Below are 24,305 nucleotides of genomic sequence, written 5' to 3'. Positions count from 1 at the left end.
ACAGTGTACAGAGAGGCAAATACCACTCCACACAAGGCATTCGCCCATGAGACTGACGAGTAGCACGACACATACTGATGCGGCACCTCACTGTTTACAATACTACTAGTGATGTGGCTGTCTTTTGCTTTCAACAATCTGCAACAGTGCTAGGAAGGCAGAGATTTGGGCAACGCTCTTATGATCGAGGCTCAGGTCCAGGATCTATCTGCCAAGTGAAGCCACTGGTTAACACTTGACTTGCTCAAGTGTTCCCCAACTCCAGTCCTCAGGGACCCCCAACAAGTCATTATCCTACAGTAAGGACACCTGTGGCAATGTCTGAGGCACTGACCATAATTACATCACCCGTTTAATCCTGAAGAAATCCTGAAACCATGACCTGTTGGGGGTGGTGAGGACTGGAGTTGGGAAACACAAATTTAGCCAGTCATTAATGCAACACAGGATCTTGAGTGATATTTAGGGACTCCCTGCCCTAATGGAATATGTCAAATGATCCTTTCTGGTTTCTCGGCTTTGCTTACAGCAGTATTTACCAACCGAGTACCTTTGGGTAAATTCTTTATGCCCCAGGACACCCATAACAAGTATTTTTTTTTTTTAACATAAAATGGCTAAAAACATTTTCCCATTGCAGTACAATCATATTGAGAGCTTCACCATCCTTCTAACACTCTTCGCCACACGAGCTCCCCAGCAGTTTCTGGTAGGGCCAAACGTCCCCCTTTCCCCGCAGTATACATGTATCTAAAGCTTTCTTCTCCCCCATCTGGCATAAACTTGCAGCTTCCTAAGTGGACGTGCGCTTCTCCGGCACAGCAACTTTTTACATGTTGATAACGATACGCTGTGATATGCCATTCACCACCTATAGTGTTGATATGAGAAAAAATATCTATTAACTTGAGTCTAAAAGCTTTTTTTTTCTTTACCCTCCTGCTGATCTCCATTAAGCACTTTTAAAAGTTGAAAGGCTTTCCTGATTTTGAAGTGTATTGATGGGGTATTGATGTTCTGAGGATGATGATTCTTGAACATTTGTTGATTTAAACATTCATTGATCAGTGAATGTAATTTATCCTTTTCTGGATTTATTTCTCTGCAATCTTACATATGTTTGATCTGTACTTTAGCGCATTTCTTCATTCTTGAAAAATGTACTCCGCTATAAGCCTTTGAAGAAAATTGAACAGACCGGCGTTATTCCCTGTAAATGAATTTGGCACCCCTGCTGTGGACTTTTTCATCTTTTATTGTTTAACAGCACCGAATCACGTTTTTGTCACTGATGGGTTTTCTTGACACGATAAACAGAAAAGTCTCATTTAAAGGGGTATTTCCACAATTAATAACGAGTTTCATTAAATAGGATATCAAAAATGTATATTTGTCAGTGTCATGATTTATAAAAATAGCTATGTCCTGCTGCAGTGGGAGCTTGTGGGGCATTGGGTGGCTGGCATCAGTTGGCTGTGTAGGCACTGTATCCCACTGTATGTCTATATAATGGGCTCCATTGCAGCCTTGCACAGCAGTATACATCTGAAGTTCTCTGAACGTATACCTCTAAAGGACGGCTCAAAATGCAGTAAGGGTTCGCTCACATCAGCATCGAAGGCACCCCTTGACCAATGAGTTCCACAAACATCTCAGACTAAATAACGCTGCACGCAACACTATTTCATCCCGGAAAACACTGAATGACGTAATGGCAGCCAGACAGAATCTATTACAGTCAATGGGGTCCATTGAGTACCATTATATGACAGTTCCATTCAACCACTGATTGCTGTTTTATGGCTCTTTAAATCTATATTCACATGGATGAGAATCTTGCGCACAAAACTCGCATGAATATGAACTCCAGTTTTTTGAATGGAGCTATTCACTTGAATGATTTTTTCCCCCTCACAGAGATGCTGCAGGGTTAAAAACAGCAGCGTGTTCTTTCTCTTGACGTTCTGAAACACGCGGCTGAGGGCTGCAATTCCAGGGAAGTGATGCCAGGCATTTTTAAATAAAAATTCATGTTAAATGCACATTGGCACGCCTGATACCGCACTCGCCCATGTGAAGGTAGCCTAACAGAGCAGGAAAACGGAATCCAAAAGCGAGCACATGAACGAGTCCGTATATTAATTTTTACAATGTATATGCTAATATGCTATACATACATATGCAATCCAGTATATGAAGACAAATAGTATATTATGATGTATGCTTATACAAATATGCATGTAAATTGCATATATGTTTTATGTATATATGCATGTACATATATGTGTGTGTGTGTGTGTATGTAAATATATATATATATATTTATTTATTTATTTTTTATTTTGTATATATGTTGGTTTATATGTTTTCACCTACACAGCGTCATGCCACACACTCACAGGGATATTCATAAACTTGCTTGCCCCCCGAACCGACACAATTATGTTTAATTTACGCCAGAAACTGACATAAATTACACCAGAAATGTTCCCCACATCGGACCTGGCATACATTTCTTTCTAGGCACACAGAGGACCTCAGATGCGCCTAATATATAAGGAGGCATGCACCTTTTCATATATTAAGTGAATTCTTGCGTAAATTATAGTACAACTGATGGGCCATGCATGGCAATATCCCCTAATAATAGGCCCCATTCATCTTTTGAAAAAATGGCAGGGGCCAGCATAAATGATCAAAAGCCACAATTTCGGCACTGAAATTGCGACATTTTGATGCAAGAATGTTGGTGCAAGCCAGATAATATATACGCCAAAATGCGTCTAATCTCAGCGATTGAAGCTTGTTAGTCCTTCAGAATTGTGTTACAGTAGGTCCCTTATTTGCTTTGCTTGCTTTGTTTCTACTTTGCACAGCTTCTAAGCATATATCTGTAAATCAAAAAGTTAATAAGGTTATACATTAAATTATTTTGTGTCTAGTAAGCTTTAATGAATGTAGATCATTTTGTAGAGCTTTGTTTGACTTTGATCTTACAAAGCCTTTTTCATTTCATCAAAGTGAATATAAGTCAATTAAATTCACTGTGTTTTACAATAAAGCTTATAGTTTCAGCTAAAGATATGTGAAAGCTATTTCTAAGTGTTACCAGTAATGTTTTACACGTGGAGATCTGTAGCCAAGTCAATGATTTTAAGCCACTGGAAGTAGCACTCACATGGACCCCTTTGACTACTGAGAAGTAATGGGACCGTTCATGTGACCTCATTTAGCCTCCCACTCTCGAAAGATTTCCCTTTAGCAGGACATGTCATATATGCCATATAACATAGAGCATTGTCAAATGAAAGTGCCAGACTTATATCAGCATGATCATTTAGATCAAATTTTAGAAAACCCCTGTGAAGATGTACAGAGTCGCCAATGATGGTGGTAAACCACCAGTGCACTAAAAAAATGTAATAGGCCTGGAGCCTGCAATAGCTGATATTCATGCTCACGGAGTATAACACATACACAAGCTGTGTGTTCAGTCTCATGGGCTTCACTGATTCTAGATGAAAAATCCATTGTGCCACTTTACAGGAGATCTTATTATCCCAGCACAGTACAGAATGTGCCGGATCACATAAATATTTAATCACTTGTTCAAATATCTTGGGGTTTGTTGTGTGATTTTTAAGCATTTTTAGCAATCAATGGAATCTCTCAGAATTGTTTTCCCTTTTAACACATGTACAGTCCATATTTACTACTATCCATGCCATATGTGTTACAGCCAAAGCAGCAAACTTATAGAGAACAGCAAAAAGAAGAAGAGGAAAGAAGGCTGAAAGCAATGAAAGATGAGCAATGCAGAAAGGTACAGCATGTTCACGAAACTGCATACCCTAAAAGCACATAGAGGGTTATTTACAGTTCATTTTACACCAGATTATGGGGTAAAGATGTTACAAGATTTGGTACAAAACGTTTGACTTTTTGGCCACCTCAACGACTCACACCACTTTCCCTAAAAGGGGGCATCGCTTGCTGGAAGGGGGTGCGGCCACCCTAGACCAATACAATTATATATAATTTATGCCACAACTGGGATAAATTATACTAGAAATGTACCCCAGTTCATGCCTGGCATACATTTCTGTAGGTGTACGAAGGAGCCGAGATGCTCTTAGTATATGAAGAGGTGTGCATCTCCTCATATATTAAAGGGGATCTGATAGCTGGAACATGCTGTCCAAACTGCAGACAGCAAGTTAAAAAGTAGGAGGAGCGGAGCAGGTTGATGTATAGTTTTATGGGGAAAGATGCAATATAACTTGTATTCAGAGGCGTAACTTGAAGCTCCTGGGCCCCGATGCAAAACTTGTAACAGGGCCCCCAACTATAATGCTTTACTCATAGTACTGGGTTCCCTATATGGAGAAGAGAGGCCTTATGGGCCCCCTAAGGCTCCTGGGTCCGGGTGCAACCGCATCCCCTGCATCCTCTATAGTTACGCCCCTGCTTGTATTTTATTCATTTATATCTCTGCTCATTCTCCTCAATTACCTATCAGTGATTGATAGCTATCCGTGTATGGCTGTACATACAGGGAATGCTGTCAATCACTGATGGTACTGCCTACTGGACTGTTCAGCTCAGAATGAGCAGAGATATAAATGAATAAAATACAAGTTACAGTGAATCTCCAAAAGTTAAAATTGAATCTCCAAAAGTAAAAAAGAGAATCTCCAAGAGATTGTCTAAAGCAGAGACACGTATTAATGAAAGGAAATAAAAAATTGTTCCTATGCTGGATGCAATTAGTAAATGCAAGCAGTCTATGCATACTTTGCAATATAAAACAAATTATCTGGAAAATAGACTAAGGAGAAACAATTTGCAACTAGTGGGGAAGTGCAGAAAAGGTGGATCCATGAAAACTTTTTGATGGATGGCTGAAGTCAACTACTAGGAAAGATACTTTGTCAGCTTTCTTTAGAGGAACCCTAACTAGTCAGAGTTTTTTAGGTTGGAGGGATTTTTACCATTGGAGAAGAGAGGGGTAATCTTTTTGGAACCGATACATTCCAGGGGTCTTTTCTTTATAGTTTTGAACAATTTAGGGATCTTCATGATGTTCCTCATAGTTATTTTTTTCACGGTTCCTTCAGTTATGACATGTGTTTGCTGCTCAGGCCCAGTCAATATTTGTGCTTACGCTTCAACACCCTTTGGTGAATTTTCTTGAGTGTTCTGGAGCTATGAAGGGTGTAATATCTTATTTATATAGACAGATCCTTTCTTATTATTTACCGCAATTTCCAATAAAGGTAAAAGAAAATGGGAAAAACATTTAGGCCATATTAGTGAAAATAAATGCACCGTAGAGTGGCGCATGTCAGGAAGGAGTTAACGACACCATTTAATGTACCATTTCCTGCAGGATGGGTTGTATATTTTTCTTTTTTTAAACAGTAAATTTTTATTGAAATGCAGTTTTCCATGTACAAATACAGAATTACAGTTATAATAGAAAGAAAGGTGCATCATTTACATATTCCTGCAACTTGTCACACAAATGACTTCGTATTTGTCTTAATATTTCTTTTAGGCAAGATTAATCTTGTGGATGGGGAAAGGGAAGGCATGGGGATACATTTTTGGGAGAAAACCAGGAGTGTTGTTAAGGAAGAGTAGGGGAGAGGGTGGGGAAGGGGTAACCAAAAATAATAAAAGAGTTTCAACTTAAGGCCCATTTAGATGGGGCGAAGGTCTGGCAAATGATGCCCGACACTCGTCCCTGCACATACTAGCTCCTGTGCGCCTGCATGGGAGCTAGTATCGCTGGTGCACAGCAGGGAGGCTGGAGGAGATTTTTCTCCTGTTGCTCCCCCGCCCCTCTCCATTGACTTAACATAGTGGATGTTCAGTACTGAACGGCTGCTATTTACACTGAGCAGTCAGCGATCTGCTCATCGTCCTTCGTTTATGCAGCATAAACGCAGAGAATGCATATCTCCAATGGATCCTATCGAACACCTTCTCTGTATTCAATGTGAGTATCATAGACGGCGTTCGTTGGCTACCCATTTTGTGCATTGAGTTCAGAGCTCTACTGGTGGCGTGTGAAGTCTGTCTTCCCTTTACAAATCCTGCTTGGTCTCTATATACTAGGGATGGTAGTATTTCAATAGGTGTAGGGCTGTAATCTTGGCGTATAATTTCAAATCACTATTTAAAAGTGAAATAGGACTAAAATTTGCCAGGGAGGTTGTACTTTTTCCTGGTTTGGGAATTGCCAAAATAGTGGCCTGGAGCATTTCTGGGGGAAAAAACACCTCCTTTCATGGCCATATTAAAGGTTTCAGTCAGTTTTTCAGTTAGTTGGGGGCCAAAGATTTGGTAGTATTCATTGGAATAACCGTCTGGGCCTAGTGCTTTTTCTTTTTTAGACTCGTGACTCGTGAATAGTTTGTAACGTTCTTGGGGGGGGGGGGGGTGATGGGTACATTCAGGGAATCTAGTTGGTTTTGTATTAGCGTGGATAATTGGATCGAGGAAAGAAAGCTGTCGATTTTTATTTTGCATGGTTGTGGGGGTTTATTGTTTTCTTTAAGGTTGTACAATGTAGAGTAGAACTCCCTGAAGGCCTGAGCTATGTCCATAGGGTTGCTAATGTTGTGATTTAGTTTGTTATCTATCAAATTAGGTATTTTTGCTTTGATTGTTTTTTGTTTAAACTTATTTGCCATCCGCTTACTAAATTGATTATTTAGTATGTAGTAGGTCATGTTAGTAGTTTTTATCACCTTTCTGTGGCTTTCTATTAAGAATCCTCTAGTTTTCATTAGTTCCAAGTTGAGGGCTATTGTTGGTTTTCTCTTTAACTTGTTCTCAAATTTTTCTAGTGACATTATGTCTTTTAGTGTTTTGTATTTTTCTTTTTTGTGGTGTGACCCTAGCTGGATCATGGTCCCCCTTATCACAGTTTTTTTGGGCGTTCCATAGGACGAATGGGTTTATCTCTGGGGATTCCTAAAATGGAAATACTCTTTGGTTGCTTCACGGCATCTGATGCGGGGAAAACCATGAAGGCTTTTATTTTACTGTAAAGTGCAGCAGGAGGCCTGATGGCACCAGACACTGTGGGTACCTGAACGGAGCTCTCCTGCTGCACGTCTTCCCACAATGACTGGGTTGTATTTTTTTAAAATGCAGTTTTGAGGTATACACAATGGATTGAATAGCTTTTACAATGTTTTTTTTTTGCCTTGAACAGTACATATCTCTCACGCCACTTACTCTATGTCTCCTTCTCACAGTATGTAAATCAACACATCATATAAGAATCAGTGTATATGTCTCCCGCAAGTATATATCCTGTCTACCAGGATTTTCCTCCACCCCCCCCCCCCCCAGTACTTCTCACACACAGTATATGTCACCTCCCTGTGTATACTGTATCTCTCCCCCAGTATGTGTATAATATATATACATTTTTTGTTTGTGTTTGTCTGCTTTCACCCCTGCCGTCAGCTCTTACCCCCTTCAGTTGGCTCTCTCTCCTCTCAACACACACTCACATAGAAGAACTTGGTCATCAGATGCTCTTTCCTAGAGCTTTCTGAGCTTTTCTAGTAGTCATATGAGATCTCTGAGGAAGGAAGAGCAGCTGATCACCGACTCCCGCTGAAGGGTTAGAGCTGCTTCTAGGAGGAGAGGGAGGAGAGAGCGTTTTGCTTAGCAACTAGCGGTCGGTACCCTGTGTAATCGCACAAGTTGCACATAGCTAAAGCCGATCCTGCAGAGAAGCCTCTTCTCTCCACAAAATAGTGAATCATAGAACAATTCTGCTTTCAGATTCAGCACCCTCAAATCTATAAGGTTAAGGTATTATTTCAAGAGGGAGTAATTTTTTTTTAGCAGATCAGTGTAATAGGATCCATATTATTAGTAATGGAGATAGTGGGGGGCTGTTCAAGCACATAAGGCTTAGAAATGAGTAGAGTATCCATTATTAATGGTTTTGATCTCTGGTAAAATAATACAAACCCACCATTTCATATTACAAATACTGTATCACTAATGATAGAAATTGTTTGCTCATCTTCTGTTTTTCCACTAGCCATTAGTCAGTTTAGTAATCTGACTCTTTCAGGCGTTTTTTGATTTTGGTATACAACCGATATGACATGTATACTAAAATTCTAACATAAATTGCCCAGCAGCTGACACATAGAATTGATTAGTTGTGTAAGCTAACCTTTATTTTCCTAAGCATTTATAAATCTGTCACCAAGGTATTATTGCATTAACTTCTGTCAGCTGCTCACATTTACCATCCTTGTTCCAGAAAGACACAGAGTTTTTCCTCTACTTAATATTGCATTAGGGCTCTTCTCACAAGGTTTTTTTTATTCATTGCATCAATCATTCTCCTCTCCTGTGATGTATCTTTTATGTTCCCTTCAAACCATTTTTCTTTTTTGCATTACCCTAATCATGCCGATGACTGGCTTGCCCATTTGTTAAATCACCTTTTTATTCTTCCTGGTGTTTCATCAACTTCAGATACTCCTCTGGCTATTTCTAGGATGACATGAGGTTTTTAACTTCCTTTTTTTTAAGTGTTATGATATTCCTACTAACACTTAATATGAGTTTTACTCTGACGCATGTACAAGTTTTCTGGCATTGAACTGATGTAACTTGCATTAACCTTATGAAAGTTAAAAGAAATTAAGATTTGTTGACCTATTTTTAAACTCTTCAATATTCTATATAAGCAGGAGGTACACTATTATAATAGCTGCAGCATTAAGATGTCACTCTATCTGAATATGAAAGTCAAACTGAACTATTGGAACCAGTGGGGGCTGAATATCAGTGTTGAGCAAATGAAAGTATTCTTAAGGGCTCATTCACACGGGCGTTGCACCCTTCGGTTGGCTGCATGCACGGAAGTAAGGTCGCAACCAAGTTGTGACCAAATCTCGCATTTTCTCACCTATCCACACAATTGGATGTGGCGTATATGTGCCGTAGCACGGAATTCTATTGACCGGGGAGAAATCGTTCAACTGGCTCAATAGAGCCAGCTGACAGTTTAGCAGTGCTAGCCGCTAGCACTGCTAAATTCCCTACCTTTGCCAGCAAGGGGAGGGAGTTTAGCAGCACTCCCTCATCCTCCTTTTGCCAGCAGCTGCCATAGGGCTGATCGCGATTAAAGGATAGGACAAGACCTATCTTTTGCGGCCACGCATAAAATCGACGGATGGATTCAACAGCATATCGGCTGTCCGATTTTACGTGACTTACAATCGCCAATCTGAATGAATGCATTGAAATCCAATGTTTTAGATTGTCGCGATTTTCGGCCGACGTATTATTGCGGCAAAATAGCCAGGATAAAACACTCGTGGGAATAAGGCCTAAAGGTGAATTCCACTTCTGACATGTCATATGTCCCCCCCCCCCCACACACACACACACACACAAATGTCAGTAATGAGAAGGACAGTTTTCTACTAGCTTAAAAGTAAATTGAAATATTTCAGTTCTCCAGTCTATCATTATGTCCTCACTTATAGATCACACTAGTGTTAACTTCTGTTGCATCTCATTGACTCAGCTGAGGCTGCCTTCACACTGGCGTGGGCGATTCGCGGCCCGATGTCACCTTTGCCATTTCACCTTTACATGTGAAAACAGCCTTGCATTACTGCGGAGATGAAGGAAATCCCTGCCGCCGCTGTAATACCCATTGCAGAGGAACGCAGAGTTTTCCCATTGCTTTCACTGGGGCCGCAGCCGCCACCACCAGCTCCATTGAGAACGGTGGCGATGCGGGATCACATAGTTAGATAGAACATGCTGCAATCTGTTTCCTGAATAGCACCACGGTATATCAAACATCACTCATGTGTTCAAAACAATGGGACTCATATTTGTGTAAGTTGTATGCATCTCGCAACGCACAAATCTCGCATGATTTTTACGCCAGTGTGAAGGCAGTCTTAAGATAGTTGATTTGTAATCCTTTTTTGCATGGGCTAATAAGTGGTCCAAAGTGTTCCTCTGGAAGCTCATTTACCTGACAATTGTGTCTTGCAAGGGATTAACGATCAGTTGATGAATGATCGAACACTCATTTGTCAGCTGATTGGCTTGTTTTTTTTTATCATATCATATTTATTAAAATTATATTTTTGAATACAATTACCCCTTGATTTCAAGACACCTATACATGTATTAGTATAATATACATAGAACATACTATTACCCCACCCAAACAAGACAATCAATCATAACTATGTTTAAGCAAATCATAATCACCTCCATCTCCAACAAAAAAATATTTAGGCACATAAATGCAACTAAATGTGAACTATCCATTGTATATCTTTGACCATCTTCCCCAAATTTCCTTAAACTGAGTCAAATAGCCTTTTTTTTAAATGTATTCCCCTTTCCAAAGATAAAACCTCTCGTATTTTTGTGACAAAATCTCCTACTGTCAGGGAGGCAGGCTGCATCCAACAGGCAGTAATTAAATGCCTGATACAATGCTCTGTGAATTTCTAAGAGTGTGACCATCAATAATACCCAATATATAAATTCTGGGATTAAGACTAATATCAACAAGATATTTAATTATCTCTCCATTCAAAAATTCACACAATTTTATACAATCCCAGACCATATGCATTAAACCTGCAGTATTCATATGACATTTCGGACAGTCGAAGCTTAATCTAATACCAATGTTAAACAACTTAATGGAGTATAATAAACTCTATACTTTAAATCCAATAGAGGTATCATTGGAATCATTTGCAACACTACAGCCCATTTATCTTCGCTAATATGGCCTAAATCTTTTTCCCATTTCCTTTTCTTTTATTCGGAAGTGATGTAACTAGTAAGAAAGCATCTGTCTATAAAAATAAGATATTACACACTTCGGAACACCCAAGAAAATTCACCAAAGGGTGTTGAATCGTAAGCACAGATGCTGAGCAGCAAACGCATGTCACAACTGAAGGAACTGGAAAAAACAAATATGGGGAACATCATAGCACTCTCTAAATTGTTCAAAACTTTAAAAAAAAGACCTCTCTTCTCCCATGGTGAAAATCCCTCCAACCTAAAACACTCTGGCTACTTAGGGTTCCTCCAAAGAAAGCTGACAAAGTATCTTTCCCCGTAGTTGATTTCAGCCATCCCTCAAAACATTCTCTCAAAAACAATCCTTCAACCTTTTCTGAAACCCCCCACTAGTCACAAATTATTTTCCTTAGTCTATTTTCCAGATCAAAGATTGCAAAATACGGATAAATTGTTTGCATTTACTAATTATGTCCTGCATAGAAACAATTCGTTTCTTTCATTTCATTAACAAGGGTCTCTGCTCTAGGCAATATTTCAGTAACTTTCTATAAATCGTATCTTATAAATTCAACATCTTCTTTCAGGCTGCCAACCTGAGGAGAGAGAGAAGCCAAAACATTATTCCTATTAGTCACAGCTAGAAAAACATTACAGAGTAGATTCGTTTGCATATCCACATCACTAGTTTGTGCTGAAATGGCCTGCATTATAGTATTTTCAGAGGCAGATGAAGTATATAAAACAGGGCCATGCTTAGCCTTCTCAATTTCAAAGTAAAATAACATCTAAAAAGTCCCATCAGAGGAGGAAAATACAGCTGTAGATGTTTCATGAACATTTCTTACCGAGGTTGAAGGAGAACTTGGATGAGCAAACTCCACCAACCTGTTCACCGCATTGCTCTCCCGTCGTGTCTCCACTGCTCACATTACGCTCTAGGCCTCACTATTCATTTTGTTTGCTTGTTTATATGAGCACAAAAATAAATGCTTGCTAATTAGAGATGAGCAAACGTACTCTTTTCTGGTGTTTTTGCACTCGAGCACTGCTTTTTCCGAGTAACTGACTACTTGGACGAAAAGATTCGGGGGGCGCCGGGGGGGGGAGGGGCTGCTGGTGGAGCGGGGTGTAGCAGTGGGGAACAGGAGGGAGCTCTCTCCCCCCCCCCCCACTCCCCTCTGCAACTCCCCGCTCACCCCCGGCGCCCCCCGAATCTTTTCATCTGAGTAGTCAGTTACTCGGAAAAAGCGGTGCTCGAGTGCAAAAACACCCGAACCGAGTACGTTCGCTCATCTCTATTGCTAATCAGCAGTACATCTACTGTTTGTACAGTAAGATGTACAGCTGGCCTATGAAGACAAATAATCGTACTAACAATCGTTCATCTCCATAAGGGCTAATGCCCACGGCCGGATTTCTGCCGCGTGAAATGTGGCAGAGATCCACAGCATTATTCCGCAGCTATTAAGTTCTATTGAACCTAATAGCTCAATGTTCAATGAGTAGGGGTCTTTGGGGGGCGCCGTGTTGGCAACATTCCACTGGTAGAGTCCGACAAGGCCGTGGGCATGAGGCCTTAGTCTATTCTTGTCCCATTTAAAAGAAAATGGAGGGAGGAAAATAAAATGTTTTGATACATGTGTTTGATTTTTAGGCTGAAGTGCTCAAGCAGCGTGAAGAGGAAAAAACACTGTCTCAAGAAGAAGAACGTAGGAGGTATGATGCCTTTGTAAGGGAATTTTGCCAGCCCTTTCAATCCTGTTACCATGCAGTAGGAGTAAGCTATGTGCACACACACAGTACAGTTCTTAACATGAATTACAAGGTTGGATCCACTTATAAGACAGTAGGATGTTGCATAAATAACAGTCCTGCAAGTTATTAATTGACTTCTCCCTAAGAGGCACGTTTTACACATCGTTTCCCTGTGGCATTTTTCATTTTTTTTCAATGCTATCAGTGTGTTTTTCCATAGAGAAGATAATGGGAAATGGCAGAAAAAAAGCCACACCTAAACCAATAGTGAAGAAAAACACTACAAAAAAACGTATGGTTCACAGTGCGTTTATTTATATTTCAATATTCACTTTAAGCTGATATTTGGCTACAGCCTTTTTGGAAAAAAAAGCCGCCCTTATAATGTAGAGAATCCAATAGTACCATTATATTCATGTATTGTTAGTTATGTAAATTTCTTACACAATTCCCTCATTTAAAGTTGCTCGATATTGCACTGTTGTTTGGGGATAACATGCCAGTGGATGTCAATATGAAAAGAGCCACAAATGGCTTACATTTCAGGTAAAAGATTGGTAGATATATAAGTAGTAGCCCACATTTATTATTTCGTTTACAACCGATTTGTACGCATATCGTATGTAAAAAAGCCATATCTACAATTGGACCAAATTTGGTCAAAAATATGCAACATATGTCGTCTCAAAACGTTGTAAGACATATGCAACATATGTCTCACTAAATGTACTTTAGTGGGTCAGGTTTAGAGCTGCTCATATCAGATGCAAAAAGGCATACAGTCAGACAATTCCAAATACACTAGTTTCCTCATAGGTTAGTTAATTTCTTCAAATAAATCTTTGCCAACTACACTTTCCAAAGTCATTGGTACGAAATATGTCATTACTTATAAATGTCGGTGATTGGGGATTATTTACTATTCAAAATACAACAGTTTTCTGGTGCAAATTACACCAGAAATATGTTTTACATGCTTTGCGCCACAATAACTATAAGTTTTTAGACACTTTTGGACAGTTTTTCTGACTTGCCTACATAGGGGCATAGCCTAAACGGTGCAATTTTTGGCGTATTTATCATTCAACAAAGTTACTATGATAAACTGACATATGTTAAGGCTGGGCTCATATGATTGGCTTGAATTCTGCATGTGGAAGGCCCACAGCAGATTCCGGTTGTGAGCCTGGCCATTGACTGCGCATGGCCAGTAACTGTATTACGTATGACCGTTAAGGCATGTAGGTGGTCATGTGCATCACTGTTTTTATTGTTTGTTTGTTTCTTTTTCCCATGCCATTGCTTAACGATGACGCGGGTACCCACAGCCCATACGCAATGTTAACTGTGTATGAGCTGCAGGTCACACTCCTCCATTGACATCAATGGAAGCCGTCCACACAGAATCCAGGTTGAAATAGAGCACGCTGCAATTTTTCTTCCGCTTGCGGAAAACGCAATTCGTACCTGTGAGTGTGAAGTAAAATTTGAAAATGCACGCATTCCAATGCCTGCATTTTACCTCAGGGACGCCGATTGCAGAATTCCGCAATTCAAATCCGGTTGTGGTGAGACCGGCCTGAGACTAACTTTTAGAGGGTTTTTGTAAATAAGCCCCATAGCGCTTACTGCTAGATGCCTGGATGACTAATGAAAATAGCAAATTGTAAAACCTAAAAGTGTACAAAGTATACTGTATTGGATGGATGGATGGATCTTGTAAAAAGAATATTCAGCTCCATATGCAATTTTTATTTTCCACTGATCACCAGAAAGAAGCTAAGAAGTGATCTATGTATATATGCTTTTAAACAGAATACAGAATAGAGTCATTATTTTCAGCTTCTTGAGCAGAATTTATTCCTCCCGCTGTCAAGTGTTTATTCATCATGTGCTCAGCATTCAACATTGTATACATAGAGTCTTATGTCTTACATTTTGATGGTGCTGTCACTACAAGCCAGGTAAGTGCATATGTTTAGCATTGTAAAAAGGTACTTTTAAATCTCTAATGGCATCATGTTCTTATATTTTAAAGAGTAAACAGCGCTTTCTTGGATAGACTTCAAAGACACAATACTAGTCAACACGAATATTCAGGAGCGTCAAACACATGGGTAAGATGCAAATTAAACTTTTAGTATTCTTTCCTCAATTGCTAGATCTCTGTTTTATGGGGTAAATAAGAGCCCATAGCCATAAACATTAAATTTATTCTGCAATCCAACATGTGTGGAGCCCCACATGCATGAGCAGATAAGAGACAAAGCATGGATCCAAAAACATTAAATAACTTTACTGGACAGCTGTTTCAGTCACTTTGCAAAAATGTGCATTACAATACTTGAGCATTTCATATTCTTTAGAACACTGCATCACAGTTTTGAGCTTTCTAGTAACTCTGTTGCAGTTCACAATACAAGTCCCAGGCCTATTAGGGCAAATGAACGCCATAGAGCAGGGTTCCTTTTTTGGGACCCTCGTCTATACCCAATTAGAGAGCCACTCAGTAAGAGTGGCTCCCGTCCTGGTGTCTCTTTTGCTATCCATGTGAATGGCTATCCTCTATTACTAGGTTTCCCCTGCAGCAACTACTGATATTGCAGTCAGGGTGGTCCACTGCTACCTTAAAAAATAATAGTGCTCCCTACTATCCATTAGATCACATCTAATGTCCCATTTAGACCCAATGATTCTCGCTTAAAATTCACTCAAAGCCGTCTTTTGAGCGAGAATCGTTTGATCTAAATGCGCGACCATCGTGCAGTTTTCGTTAACGATTCGCTCATCGTTGTCTTTCAGCAAGCTAAAAGACAATGTTGAGTCTTATCAGGACCGCGCACTGAGTTCTCAGCAGGATACCACTAATACTACTGTTTCATATCCCGCTCGGAGAACACAGCAGAAGTATGCAGAAGACAGCACTCCAGCTTTTTTCTGCATACCCCACTAGGAGCGCTCAGCTGCATACTAGCTGAGCGCTTCATGAACACAGCAAAAGTATTCAGAAGACAGCGCTTCAGCTGTCTTCTGTATACCCCACTTGGAATGTTCAGCTGAATACCAGCTGAGTGCTCCGTGACCATAGCAGAAGTATGCAGGAGACAGCTACAGCTGTGTTCTGAAATTCTCCTGCTCAGAGCACTCAATTGTATACCAGCTGAGTGTTCCGTGAACACAACAGAAGTATGCAGAAGACAGCACTTCAGCTATCTTCTGTATACCCCACTCAGAACGCTTAGCTGAATACCAGCTGAGTGCTTTTTGACCACAGCAGAAGTATGCAGGAGACAGAGCTACAGCTGTGTTCTGCATACCCAGCTCGGAGTGCTCAGCTATATACCAGCTGAGTGTTCCGTGAACACAGCAGGAGTATGCAGAAGACAGTGCTCCAGCTGTGTTCTGCATACCACGCTTGGAGTGCTCAGCTGGAGTACCAGCTCAGCACTCCGAGAACACAACTGCTGTGTGCAGAAGATAGGGGTCCCGCTCGTCTTCTGCATACAGCGTGAGCCTTCATTTACACACTTATGCAAAATGAACGCTCAAAACTGACGTTTGAGCGAATTTTAAACGATAATCTTGCCGTGTAAATGCACACAATGATTATTGCTCAAAAGATGTCTTTTGAGCGAATTTTGAGCAATAATCGTTGTGTCTAAATGGGCCTTAAGGATCTACTCTTATTCCCACCCACGTCTCAGAATTACCAGTGGATATGTATAACTATGAGTGACACATACAGTAGCACCCCACTGTTATCAAATTAACAGGTGGAAAATGAGGAGCCCATATTCTGTTCTTGCACAGAGGTGCTTGTGGCACTTGAGGACCCCCTATTACGTCTTTCAGTTAGATCTTTATTGTTTTAATAATTGTAAGAACAATTAGGTGTGCCCAAAGAAAACCATGACATTGTATGCACTTTAGTTGATTCACTAGCAGTTCATACATTTATAGATGAGCCAAACACGTGTCTATGCATTACATAAAGCATTTGAGTGCAAATTGTCTACATGTGAAAACCAAAAAACATTCCTGTGTATATACCAGTACTCCCTGTCCCATGTTAATACAGTTAGGGCCAGAAATATTTGGACAGTGACACAAGTTTTGTTATTTTAGCTGTTTACAAAAACATGTTCAGAAATACAATTATATATATAATATGCCCTTCACAGTTTAGACACAAGTAATATAAAATCAATAACCTTTATTAGATATATTTAAAACCATATAACACAGATAGGGCACTACACAAACAAACCTCTATATATCAAGAGGTATACAGGTCTCTATCAAAAGAGACTATCACCACTTCTTTTTAGTACCAGGGGTCCCTAGTGTGTGTACAGGTACTAGTAGAGTGGTGAAGAGAAAAAACGCAGGAACTAGTAGATAAAGAATTCCTTTCTTGTTTAACTTTCCCCGTCCTTATATCTTTCTTTTGAACATATTCATATAGTGTGGAAGTATTTTATTTGGATGAATTGGATGTCATCATCACTCCAGTATTTCTTCTAGTACGTGTTCTAGAGAGATATAGTATGGGAATACATTTATCTTCCCTTTGTTTTGGGATTATAGAGTTACACAGGTGATAGCATGATATGGACCATTGGTATGCAATATTGATATTGAACAATACCCAATTGTCTCAGTACTGCCACCTTATGTTCTCATAAAAAAGAGAAAGGTACAGATGGTAGCCCTCTTTTAGAGAAATTCGTCTTGGGGCGACCACTTTGTGTTTTCTGATAGTGATTCCACTTTATAAGATTCAGTATCAGCTAATAGTACTATGTATACTCTCAGTCTCGGGTGACCACTTTGTGTTTTCTGATAGTGATTCCACTTTATAAGACTCAGTATCAGCTAATAGTACTATGTATAATCTCAGTCTCAGTCTCGACGCGTTTCCCCGTTCATAGAACGGATCATCAGGAGAACTTGTCAATTAGTACCATCTGTGTATAGTTATAACTGATCCGGCGTTTTTTAAAACAGTAGCACATATATTATGTCTCACTCCTATATCCTTTTAATTTGAAAGGGCAGAAAGACTAGCAGGTATTTTCCATGTAATGTTTGACTATAAGGTAATTGAGCACCTAGTGCATGAGTGATATCTTAGTTTGTCAGAATATCCTCAGTGAGCTTAAAGAACATTTTATAGTGCACTTTAAAGAAGATATATACTTTCGTGCACGTAATAATCTTTTAGTTTTCTTTGTTATAGCTCACAGGTATGCTCTATTACCCAACAATAGAGTATTCATATGCTATGATGATGTTAAGCATATGTATCTCTTTTATTTTTTGCACCTAGCTGGCACAGGTGCAAAGGCCTAGCAATGAATGCAATAGATGCAACTGATAGTAGGAGTATGTCCCGTATCCCAATGGCATCTCCTTATTGCATCAGTAGCATTCAGTTAACTGTGGGACTGCAAGGTAGATGCAGAGCTCACAGTATGCTAGAAAAAAAAACCGAATGCAGAGCTAACATAGATGAATTGGCATTCTAAATAGAGATGCACATGTGTAGGTGATGTTAATCTAGCTTTCTTTTTTCAAAGATTGCTCTATTACCCAGCAAAGGAGTATTCATATGCTATCATAGTATTGAGCATATGTATCTTTGTTTTCACCTAGCTAGCAAAGGTACAAAAGCCATCATATATTTAGGATCAGAGAGGTAGCGCCTCTGGCCTGGATGGTAGGTCAGAGCTACCATCCAGGCCAGAGGCGCTACCTCTCTGATCCTAAATATATGATGACTCCTATAACATAGCAGAAAAAGACTAACTAAATCCTAGCAAAGAAAACCGCACTTCTATCTAGAATGCTAACTTACTCATATTAGCTCTTGACTCTATTTCCCCCTAGCACACTGTGATCTCTGCATACACTTTGCAATCTCACAGTACAATGGATGCTGATATACTAAGGAGATGCTAATAAGATATGGGTCATACTCCTTTTATAGTATATCAACCGCATCTATTGCAAGGCTTTTGTACCTTTGCTAGCTAGGTGAAAACAAAGATACATATGCTCAATACTATGATAGCATATGAATACTCCTTTGCTGGGTAATAGAGCAATCTTTGAAAAAAGAAAGCTAGATTAACATCACCTACACATGTGCATCTCTATTTAGAATGCCAATTCATCTATGTTAGCTCTGCATTCGGTTTGTTTTTCTAGCATACTGTGAGCTCTGCATCTACCTTGCAGTCCCACAGTTAACTGAATGCTACTGATGCAATAAGGAGATGCCATTGGGATACGGGACATACTCCTACTATCAGTTGCATCTATTGCATTCATTGCTAGGCCTTTGCACCTGTGCCAGCTAGGTGCAAAAAATAAAAGAGATACATATGCTTAACATCATCATAGCATATGAATACTCTATTGTTGGGTAATAGAGCATACCTGTGAGCTATAACAAAGAAAACTAAAAGATTATTACGTGCACGAAAGTATATATCTTCTTTAAAGTGCACTATAAAATGTTCTTTAAGCTCACTGAGGATATTCTGACAAACTAAGATATCACTCATGCACTAGGTGCTCAATTACCTTATAGTCAAACATTACATGGAAAATACCTGCTAGTCTTTCTGCCCTTTCAAATTAAAAGGATATAGGAGTGAGACATAATATATGTGCTACTGTTTTAAAAAACGCCGGATCAGTTATAACTATACACAGATGGTACTAATTGACAAGTTCTCCTGATGATCCGTTCTATGAACGGGGAAACGCGTCGAGACTGAGACTGAGATTATACATAGTACTATTAGCTGATACTGAGTCTTATAAAGTGGAATCACTATCAGAAAACACAAAGTGGTCACCCGAGACTGAGACTGAGAGTATACATAGTACTATTAGCTGATACTGAATCTTATAAAGTGGAATCACTATCAGAAAACACAAAGTGGTCGCCCCAAGACGAATTTCTCTAAAAGAGGGCTACCATCTGTACCTTTCTCTTTTTTATGAGAACATAAGGTGGCAGTACTGAGACAATTGGGTATTGTTCAATATCAATATTGCATACCAATGGTCCATATCATGCTATCACCTGTGTAACTCTATAATCCCAAAACAAAGGGAAGATAAATGTATTCCCATACTATATCTCTCTAGAACACGTACTAGAAGAAATACTGGAGTGATGATGACATCCAATTCATCCAAATAAAATACTTCCACACTATATGAATATGTTCAAAAGAAAGATATAAGGACGGGGAAAGTTAAACAAGAAAGGAATTCTTTATCTACTAGTTCCTGCGTTTTTTCTCTTCACCACTCTACTAGTACCTGTACACACACTAGGGACCCCTGGTACTAAAAAGAAGTGGTGATAGTCTCTTTTGATAGAGACCTGTATACCTCTTGATATATAGAGGTTTGTTTGTGTAGTGCCCTATCTGTGTTATATGGTTTTAAATATATCTAATAAAGGTTATTGATTTTATATTACTTGTGTCTAAACTGTGAAGGGCTTTCTGGTTGATTATTAGACAATTCTGCCTCTGTGATAAATTTATATATATAATATGGGCTGAAAGTGCACACTCCCAGCTGCAATATGAGAGTTTCCACATCCAAATCGGAGAAAGGGTTTAGGAATCATAGCTCTGTAATGCATAGCCTCCTCTTTTTCAAGGGACCAAAAGTAATTGGACAATGGACTCTAAGGGCTGCAATTAACTCAGAAGGCGTCTCCCTCGTTAACCTGTAATCAATTAAGTAGTTAAAAGGTCTGGGGTTGATTCCAGGTGTGTGGTTTTGGATTTGGAAGCTGTTGCTGTGACCAGACAACATGCGGTCAAAGGAACTCTCAATTGAGGTGAAGCAGAACATCCTGAGGCTGAAAAAAAAGAAAAATCCATCAGAGAGATAGCAGACATGATTGGAGTAGCAAAATCAACAGTCGGGTACATTCTGAGAAAAAAGGAATTCACTGGTGAGCTTGGGAACTCAAAAAGGCCTGGGCGTCCACGGAAGACAACGGTGTTGGATGATCGCCGCATACTTTCTTTGGTGAAGAAGAACCCGTTCACAACATCAACTGAAGTCCAGAACACTCTCAGGGAAGTAGGTGTATCTGTCTCTAAGTCAACAGTAAAGAGAAGACTCCATGAAAGTAAATACAAAGGGCTCACATCTAGATGCAAACCATTCATCAATTCCAAAAATAGACAGGCCAGAGTTAAATTTGCCGAAAAACACCTCAAGAAGCCAGCCCAGTTCTGGAAAAGTATTCTATGGACAGATGAGACGAAGATCAACCTGTACCAGAATGATGGGAAGAAAAATGTTTGGAGAAGAAAGGGAACGGCACATGCTCCAAGGCACACCACATCCTCTGTAAAACATGGTGGAGGCAACGTGATGGCATGGGCATGCATGGCTTTCAATGGCACTGGGTCACTTGTGTTTATTGATGACATAACAGCAGACAAGAGTAGCCGGATGAATTCTGAAGTGTACCGGGATATACTTTCAGCCCAGATTCAGCCAAATGCTGCAAAGTTGATCGGACGGCGCTTCACAGTACAGATGGACAATGACCCCAAGCATACAGCCAAAGCTACCCAGGAGTTCATGAGTGCAAAAAAGTGGAACATTCTGCAATGGCCAAGTCAATCACCAGATCTTAACCCAATTGAGCATGCATTTCACTTGCTCAAATCCAGACTTCAGACGGAAAGACCCACAAACAAGCAAGACCTGAAGGTTGCGGCTGTAAAGGCCTGGCAAAGCATTAAGAAGGAGGAAACCCAGCGTTTGGTGATGTCCATGGGTTCCAGACTTAAGGCAGTGATTGCCTCCAAAGGATTCGCCACAAAATATTGAAAAAAAAATATTTTGTTTGGGTTATGTTTATTTGTCCAATTACTTTTGAGCTCCTAAAATGTGGAGTGTTTGTAAAGAAATGTGTACAATTCCTACATTTTCTATCAGATATTTTTGTTCAACCCTTTAAATTAAACGTTACAATCTGCACTTGAATTCTGTTGTAGAGGCTTCATTTCAAATCCAATGCGGTGGCATGCAGAGCCCAACTCGCAAAAATTGTGTTACTGTCCAAATATTTCTGGCCCTAACTGTATATCATCAGCTAACGTGTATATAACATATACCAGGCACAAGAGAGCTCAGTTTTTAAGGTTCGCTAAATGTGATTTGTTTATGTGCAATGTAAGGTAAATTAGTAATTACAGAACTATTTCCTTCTCTTAAAGGCTTAGAGTTCACGCGAAACAAGATGCCCATGGACAGCCAAACAAAGTTAATATTTGAAGAGAATGGTTAAAAAAGAGAAATAATACTTTACAATATCTGACCTTAATTAAGAGCAATGGATTTTGGGACAAATCGTATCAGTTATATTGTATATTATGTTTAAATCACTCCCAGCAGTGTCTACTTATTGGTCTGTAGGATTGCATCATTTCTTCAACAGTTGTCCTTTGGTATACATATTTATACAGCCATTAGAGCCTCTTACATAATGTTTACAATCCATATTTACAATAAATGGGACTTTTCTAACAATTTATACTACATACCACATAAGGACAGCCAGTCCCTGATGAAACTTGAGTTTATGTGCATTCTTACCACTCGCCAGGACAGAAATAGCAACAAACAGGCAAAAAAGTAGGTTTAACTAGCTTACTCCAAATTTCAAAAGATAACTTTTTTATTTTTCTGTCAGCCCTTTTTGCAGGACTAGTTATATTTTTAGTGGCACCATTTTGGATTCATTTTAATGTAGGGTGTAAGTTTTATACATTTTTGGGGGAGGCATGCAGTGTAAAAACACAGGAATTGTTTCTACACTGTTGACCTTATAGTATAAATTATATAATAACTCCATTCTGCTGTTTTGTTGTTATGACTATGAAGATACCAAAATCATATTTCTTTTTTCTTTTGAAAAGTAATTTATTTTTGTGGTGCTACATTCAGAGATAAATAACATGTTTACTTTTCAATCTACGGAGCTGTATGAGTGCTGTTTTATCTTTTTTTTTTTAATGATGACTTGTAGTTTTCATTAATGCCATTTTGAAATAAATAAGACTTTGATCACTTTTTATTAAGTTTTTTTGGGATGTGGAAAGAATTAAAAACAACATTTTTGCAATGTTCACCCTGCAGGATAAATAATGCGTTCATTTTAATATATGGATCAATACAAAGTCGGCAATTATGTGTAGTTTTTTTAACTGAAATAAAAGACTTTGAAATCAATGTAGGCCCTCCATGTGAAATTCATGGTAAAATAGAGCATGCTGCAATGTTTCTAGGGCTCATGGAAGTCGCAATGCGTATCGGCAATTGGGAAGGAAAATTCGAAAATGCATGCCTTTCAATGCCCGTATTTTACTGCGAATTGTCCACGCGGATGCAGATTACGGAATTCGCAATTCAAATCTGGTCGTGTGAGACCAGCCTTAACCAATCATTGTACCTGTGCTTCCTTACACAGCTCTCTAATGGTGCTACTTAAAGAGGTTGTCCAGTTAGTTTCAAAAACTCATTTTCATATGTTATGTGAGTGGTTGAGAAACTGCCTGCAACCGTAAACTGCATCCCCTTACCAAGTGTATGTCTGAACTGGCCATTACTGAGTATTAGACTGTGTTATGGGTACTTGTGCTCTACACTTAGAAGGTGAAGTGCTAAGCGAGAACCCAGCAATCCAGTGAGAAGTCTTTTAGTGTAAACACTCTGAGCGCTGATGACTTTAGTGGTGACCTCAGCGCTTGTGCAGTCATATAAATGACTGTCGGATCGTGTAAAAGGGCCATAACTGTAAAGTGCAATAGTCTAATTTTTGAGACTTGATTATTTTCCCTGTTTGTTTTGTGCTTTCTATAATTATATGACTGTACACTTTATAAGTGCTGTCCACAGTCATTATTGTCCAATGAAGCTGAATGATTAATACTTTCTGCATATTGTTGTCTCTCACTGATTAAAATAATGTGGAGAGATAACAATGAATGTGCAAAAGCTGCAGTCCATTGAAATGCAGTGAGTTGTTGGTATGTGCCTGTCATGCTACCATAGTCTGTGTGGGTAGCATCAGCCTTTTGTGGAGATTCAATACTAATCAGGTGATCTCATCTCAAATTATCACTCTCAAGAGTTTACATTTCATTATCTCCAAAAATTCCTAAACTGTCATAATTGTCTGCATTTTGCCATTATTTCCTGAAGGCTTTTGTCTATGGTAAAATACTGAACATTTTTTAATCTTTTTTTCGCACTCTAAATAAATAGTTGTTTTAAGAAGACTGTATTGTCTCATTTTCAATAAAACATCTGTGTATATTAAAGTATAACTGATGAATACTGACACTTGACTCTCAGCTGAGCACTTCTGCTACTTTGTTTCAGTGATCAGTGGGGGGCTCAGAAAACCTATCAATCACATCATTTGTACAGATGAGCGAGCATACTCGTCCGAGCTTGATGCTCGTTCGAGTATTAGGGTGCTCGAGATGCTCGTTACTCGAGACGAGCACCACGCGGTACTCGTCTCGATTAAACGAGCACTGACCATTGAATTCAATGGAGCCAGCAATACGGCCGGCTCCATTGAAAGCAATGGGCTGCCGGCGAGCGCGGGATGAATTTTCGGGAAGGGCTTAAAAATATAAGCCCTTACCTGAAAA

At 39.4% G+C, this 24,305-nt stretch overlaps 1 protein-coding gene across 3 annotated transcripts in view; it reads left to right on the top strand.

The window, feature by feature from the left end:
- EPSTI1 (epithelial stromal interaction 1) overlaps positions 1-23,924 on the top strand; it is a 97,254-nt gene extending 73,330 nt beyond the window's left edge. For all 3 annotated transcript variants that reach the window (XM_066593228.1, XM_066593220.1, XM_066593237.1), the window contains 4 exons: positions 3,740-3,823; positions 12,491-12,552; positions 14,630-14,708; positions 21,861-23,924. In XM_066593228.1, coding sequence (XP_066449325.1) covers positions 3,740-3,823; positions 12,491-12,552; positions 14,630-14,708; positions 21,861-21,866 — 231 coding nt within the window. In that variant the 3' untranslated portion in view covers positions 21,867-23,924. The remainder of the gene's footprint in view (positions 1-3,739; positions 3,824-12,490; positions 12,553-14,629; positions 14,709-21,860) is intronic.
- The last annotated feature ends 381 nt before the right edge of the window (positions 23,925-24,305 follow it).

Source organism: Eleutherodactylus coqui, chromosome 1, assembly GCF_035609145.1.
Source record: "Eleutherodactylus coqui strain aEleCoq1 chromosome 1, aEleCoq1.hap1, whole genome shotgun sequence".
Lineage (NCBI taxonomy): Eukaryota > Metazoa > Chordata > Amphibia > Anura > Eleutherodactylidae > Eleutherodactylus > Eleutherodactylus coqui.
The sequence above is the reverse complement of the archived record's forward strand: the minus strand, read 5'-3'. Positions and strand labels throughout refer to the sequence as shown.